The 6238-nt window shown below is 33.6% G+C and overlaps 1 protein-coding gene across 1 annotated transcript; it reads right to left on the reverse strand.

The window, feature by feature from the left end:
• Window positions 1-670: 670 nt before the first annotated feature.
• On the reverse strand, window positions 671-4432 carry LOC106709958. Its single transcript, XM_045678608.1, has 3 exons — window positions 4267-4432; window positions 3412-3628; window positions 671-1030 (listed from the first exon to the last, which is right to left on the reverse strand). The coding sequence occupies exons 1-3, from the start codon at window positions 4407-4409 to the stop codon at window positions 671-673; spliced, it is 720 nt and encodes a 239-aa protein (XP_045534564.1). The 5' UTR covers window positions 4410-4432.
• Between the last annotated feature and the right edge of the window lie 1806 nt (window positions 4433-6238).

The following is a 6238-nucleotide window of genomic DNA, read 5'->3' on the forward strand; positions in this document are numbered from 1 at the left end:
TCTAGTCAGTAGTTGTAAGATTTATTTTTATTTACGCTTAACTATTTTGTTTTGTTTTTAAATAATGTCACGGTTATTTTGTGAAATTATTCATTATACAAATTGTTCTGAATAGAATTTCGTAATTGCTTTATTCGAATTAATTTTTAAATAATTGAGTGTTGTATAAATTTTAAATATCAATGAGCAGAGGCCTTAAATTGTGTATATACAATAATTCTTATTTAAATATTAGGAATTTAAAAGATTTTTCAATACTAGACGTACAATTAGACATAGATGTTTAAAGTTATTTAAGTACTAAAGGTATTTTTGTAAATAAATTTTATGTTTTTGGGTATTTATTTTAAAGTTTCATTACAAAGTTTCCTATTTATTGCACGCTATTTTTTGGAATACAAAGAATGTATTGAAAGTGCTATTTTTAGAAAAAAAATCTTAAAACTATATAAACGAATAGAGCCATCTAAGAGCTATGAAATAACTTCAGTTAACTTTAAGTTACCAGAAGTTAGAAGATAACTAGTTGTAATGAGTAATAATAGATGGCGTTTGCGTCAACTTTTTCATTTTAAAGTATCATATCTTAAAATTTCGTAGTCTTGAAAGGAAAATAAAAGAATCCAATTAAATTTATTAAATTAAATTTACCGAAATCATTACAAAATATCTATAAGCAATGAATGTTAACGAACGAAAAAGCATTACAATTGAAGACACCATGCTTCACTTGCTGCACTATACCTTGAAGTTCCTTTAAGGCGTCTTTGTATTTCATAGCAGAAGTTTTCTGGAAGTAGTCTAAAACTGCATTATCACCCCTCATTGTGTTACTGGCGTGTACGAGATCTTCTATATGATCGATAGCATCTTGTCTGTTAGCCCATTTGGTAAGACGACTATGGACTGCTACGTTGTTATGGTAACCTTTACATTCTTTTTCTAATCTCGCTCGGTAGTCATCGAGATTAGCTCTGCAATCATCTTGATAGGTATCCGGTTTGCAGCTAGCTAGCACATCGTTCACAGGCTGTGGATAAGTAGATTTTTAAATCAGTAAATTCCAGATGAGTTTTACTGACACACTCAGGAAACGTTAAACTGTTATTTAAGTATTGTTAAGTGAAGATCTCACATACTGAATCTAAGGTATAGTCTTAGTAACGAATTAACTTCTCTGCGTGTAGCTGTAAACGGATTGTTTTTAGCAACGTTTGTTAAGGTCACGTTTATTGACTTTTTAAGATTTTGACGAGTTTTGTCAATGACTGGCAGGATTACAAAGTTATCTTTTCATGAACTAAGCTTCTTTATTCTATGAAAAAAGAGATCTTAGTACTTTGTAACATTGACTTTTTGTGCTACTATTAAATTTATTATGAGTATACACATGAATCAAAAAAGGATTTTTTTTAAAAGGGCTTGGAAAATTATCTTTTAATTAAGCCAACAACTTAAGTTTTCGAATGCTCTTCTCTTCACATTACATTAATTTAGTCTATTAAATCTGCTGGCTGTTATCACAACTATTTTATAAAGTTGAAATGCAGCGGTGGAAATGTTAGTGGGACGCCGACTATAATCGTGATGTTCAAGAGCTCGACTCAAGAGCGATGTGAATTTGCACTCGAGCACGTAGAGACGGTTTGAGATTTCAGTACGGATTTGCACCGCCCGCGCCCGTCGCAAGCACCCCGCGCCCACCGACCGAGTCCGGCCCTGGCAAAATCTCAGTTAAATCTTCGCGCACTAGGATTACTTGCCTCGTTTAGTTTCTTAGTAAAACGGAAAGAAGGATATTTTATTTAAACCATTTCATTCGTATAAAAAACCTCGCCATCAGAATTGGTTGCAATGAACGTGTTATATTTGAAAGTTTTATTATGTACAATTAATTTATGTGGCACTTGTGTAGTACCGTAAAAGTTGTATAATATTTTTATACATTTTATGTTGTCTATAAGATAATAATTTTATGGTTAAATGCAAACATCTGGATATTAAGAAGGCCCTAAGACTTAAGGAACACAAAGTTGTTTTAACTGTTAAAAAGCTTGCATAAACTTAACATCTACAGAAAATCATCTATTCTATTCAATAAAATGATTAACAAGGTTTATATTGTAATAAATATTAACCATAAACGGCTATGAACATTAAGTTTATAATTGTTAACCCAAATAAACGTAGTTGTGTTAAATTTAATAATCACTTCATCGCCATAAATATGGCTTATTGCGGTCAGGATGTAGCTCGTGAACCATATAATTTTATCACTATAATGTTTCAGCACGTTTGTGGTCTATTCATTTATTGGTGTGCGGTCATTACGCTATTTGTATTGACGCAAATATCAAAGAGCGGAACAAAATATACTCTTTCCTTACTTTCTGTTATTGACAACACACGAGTTGTTCCAATTATTCTACCTAAAATATAATCCCTAAGGGTTGTGGATGTCTAAATAGTCCCCCTGTGAATTTAACATACTGTATAATGTCAACTCATTGTCATCGGTACTATTAAATATAAAAGTGTTTTTATTTTTTTAACAAATTTACTTTTTTGTTTAAACGAAAAATCTCTTAAAAATTTAAACAATAACATCTTTAAAACTAATAACTTTAGTACAACAACTCACGGTTCTGTATGTAAATGGAGTTAATATTCTTAATCATAATTATTGTCGACGCGATTGTACAAAACTACAAAGGTGTTATAATTTTCACAGGTGAATAGATGGATTAACCCGAACACACTATATGTTTGTACTCGGGTACCGACAGTGAACATACAAAGTTAGTCATTATTTGCCCTCAGATACTGTAATTATACTTACAGATAATAAATTCTTGATAAGTACTTAAGAAAAACGTTTGACGTTATTTTCATGCTGCGAATGGAGACAGACAGCTAACAAAGTTTGGAAAAGTGCATCGATTGAACGCGATATCTATTGATACGATTGTAACGACGGTTTAATTTGGTTTTAATGCGACGATTCGAACTATTGTGAAGCGGCGATGGGTTCATTAGAGATAATTAAGGCATAACGTTAGCGGGCCGTAAGGGGGACGATTTAATCAGCGGTTGACTCCAATACAAAGTTAATTATACACGTTACCCTGTTAATTGAAGCAATGGAATTTAATGGCGGCCTTCATTATCGCAAAGCCAACATTTAATTATTCATTACAAATATATGTATTCATATCAATAAATATAAACGAACTATTATTGATTTCATTCGACGAGTTAGTCAGTTTCCTTTACCGTGGCGACAAATCACCACGCTTGCCAAATCCACTTCTCCTTTCTATCTCTTCCTTATTCGAAATTAGGGGGAAGAAGACGGCTCATTCGGCAATAAATGTTGGTTTACCTCTACCACTGTTAAGAATTTAAAATTACCTGATCAATGATAGAGAGGAAGCTGTCGACAAGTCCTCGGAAGGGCCCTGCAATCGCAGCGGACGTTTGCTTAAGGTGTTTTTCCGCTTTACGCCTTCCCTCGGCGATAGCTCGCTCATAGTTCGTATCATTGGACGACAAAAAGTACGTCTTAGCTAACACGTACAGTGATATGAAACGCTTCTGTGATGAACAAGTGTCCGCTGTAGTTAGAGCTCTGCAGAAAATATCGTTTTATGTATATATATGTATGTCTTTAACGTTGTATTTAATTAATCTGCTGCTGTCAGAAGTAAATCATTTCTTACAATTAATAAGCTAAGACTCGTCCGCGATCTCACCTGATGTTAATTATGCGGTAGATGGTACGCGTTATCTTAGTAGAAGCAATATCACTATAGCCTTTAATGCAAGAACATATTTAAGTGCTTGTTCACGTTGAATATGTGGACAAGCTATGACCCTTCGTTCACAAGGTAACGTAAATCGTCGAAACATAAATTGTACGGTTGCGTTGCGAGCTTTGTGCGCGCTCTATATTCGGTCACGTATAACTTTGAATCATCGGCACGCGTTCTCTGTTCGGTCAGTACAGGCATAGCGACTGCATGTACTGTATAGATTTGCTCTGCCATCCTGAAAATCTCGATAATCTTTACAAAAAGGTTGCAAGTGACTGACTTTAGAGATGACAGATAGAAAGGCGAGCAACAGGCGCTGTGAATGAACCTCTATGACATTTTAATGTCGCTTAGCAACTAAATTGCTGTGATTCGAAGATTTATGTTAACTTGTGTACGAAAAATAAATAAAACGCGAACGCATTTTATTAGGTAAAATGAATAACGTACTTACATACTGTCGTAAAAGAAGTTAAACATTTTTATTAGAACATTATTGGGTTGCCACTCGCCGTTTCTAAATCCAGAGGTATCAGGGTTAGGGCAATACGCCAGGCACGCTGTTGCGAGTGCGAGTATCAACAAAACAAGCCGCATGCTGTAACAACGTCTTTACGTTGTTGTTAGTGTGTTTCAACTACTTTGACACTTGTATTGACACATATAATTGTCTCTGTTTTTTACAAAAAGAACTAGCTTTTACCCGTGACTCCGTCCGCACGGAATAAAAAAATAGAAAACGGGGTAAAAATTATCCTATGTCCGTTTCCTGGTTCTAAGCTACCTGCCCACCAATTTTCAGTCAAATCGATTCAGCCGTTCTTGATTTATTAATAGTGTAACTAACACGACTTTCTTTTATATATATATGAGAAGTGTCAATGTGTGTCAATACATATGTTACTGCAATCTTAACCCACAGTAAGGCAACTTTCTTTGCTAATGATTTGTATCAAAACAATGTAACAAAAGACTGTAGTTATAAATATTTAATAAACATTTAAGTAAGTATTAACATGGAAATAAATTACCTTTTTATTATCTCTCCACTTTCAGGCGGCCAGTATAAGCCGACGTGACTGCAACGTCTTTTATAACTTTCGTTTAGTAGTTTTTCATTATAAAGGTAAAGACACACTAACACTCTTTTAACAAAAAAAAAAAAATTACATGATATCACCTACAATTTGAAGAATTGATTTACGTGGATCATAATCAGTAACTCATATTGTATAAGTAACATTTTACGATCATTGTAATCTGAGTAATTTGATTGTTTTTAATAAATAAATTATTTTATTAAATACCATCGATACACAGCTTTAGTACCGTAATTAAAAAAAAAATTATTATAGAACATGCCAATAAAATCGCAATTAAAAAATAAATAAAATAGCATAAAATAAACAATAAATCACATTATTGGCCATAAAATATCGTATAGGCACGAATAGTTACAACTGCTTATTGTTGATGTTAAATCTATTAAAAATGGAAAACATTATTGAAAAACAGACTAACTTATTACATGTACAGAAACATCTTTAACAATATAACCTTTTGAATATCTGGCAAACGGATTATCGTAGTAAGTGAGCACGATTTATAGCTTCCTCGTTTGCTGAGAAGATTCTACACTAAAAATCCGCCACCAACTTCATCAAACAAGATGATAGCAAAGTATATAAATGGATACATAAATATTGTAAAATCTTCAAAGAAAATGAAACAACAAAGAATATAGAAACACAGAAATATGCTCGTAAATTTTATACCACTATTGATCATAAAATAACTCATAAAGATATACGAACAGACGCAATGAACCAGAGGGCCGGATACTTCGTGAAACAAATGGACCGTCAGGATATATAACGGCCTCCATTGAATAAAACGTGTACTCCACTCCGGAACTACACTTTTTTATTGCGCCCAATATGTCGGATAAGTTTGACATTTGACATAAATCTGACTTCATACATATGTTTACAACTAGTGTCTTCAATAGCTATAAATTGACATAGTCAGCGTAGTGTTTATAAAACTGAGAGTTGGATAAGACCTGGGAGATGATAATGATCATGGCCATCGTAGTGTGGGTAGGTCACAAGATGGGCATTTGAGGTTGTCAAAGTTGCAGAAATGCTTTGGATGAGGGCAACAGATATTTGTAGCGATCAACAAGGGAGACGATGTCTAGCGGGATACGGCCACAGTTTGAATCAATATGGGCATGTATTTATAGAGAACAAGACATATCCATTATGAGTCTGTTCGAATCTCAAATATAAAACGGATTGATTAAACAATGTCTGTTAACGTATGGCATATAAAATGTTTTCATAAAAAGAGATTTAGCCTATGTTCGGTATAGTTGCGACGTGTCGTGTTAATGCCCTTTTGAATTTCGCGGTTGACCTATACTG

This window comes from Papilio machaon, chromosome 7 (assembly GCF_912999745.1).
Source record: "Papilio machaon chromosome 7, ilPapMach1.1, whole genome shotgun sequence".
Classification (NCBI taxonomy): Eukaryota; Metazoa; Arthropoda; class Insecta; order Lepidoptera; family Papilionidae; genus Papilio; species Papilio machaon.

Excerpts from the sequence above, each read along its gene's own strand:
- LOC106709958 (XM_045678608.1), bottom strand. The coding sequence starts at position 4,409 with ATGCGGCTTGTTTTGTTGATACTCGCACTCGCAACAGCGTGCCTGGCG. Across the intron at positions 3,629-4,266 it reads AACTTCTTTTACGACAGTAT|AGCTCTAACTACAGCGGACA; the intron begins GTAAGTACGTTA and ends TATTTTCTGCAG. Across the intron at positions 1,031-3,411 it reads TCCTCTCTATCATTGATCAG|CCTGTGAACGATGTGCTAGC; the intron begins GTAATTTTAAAT and ends ACTTATCCACAG.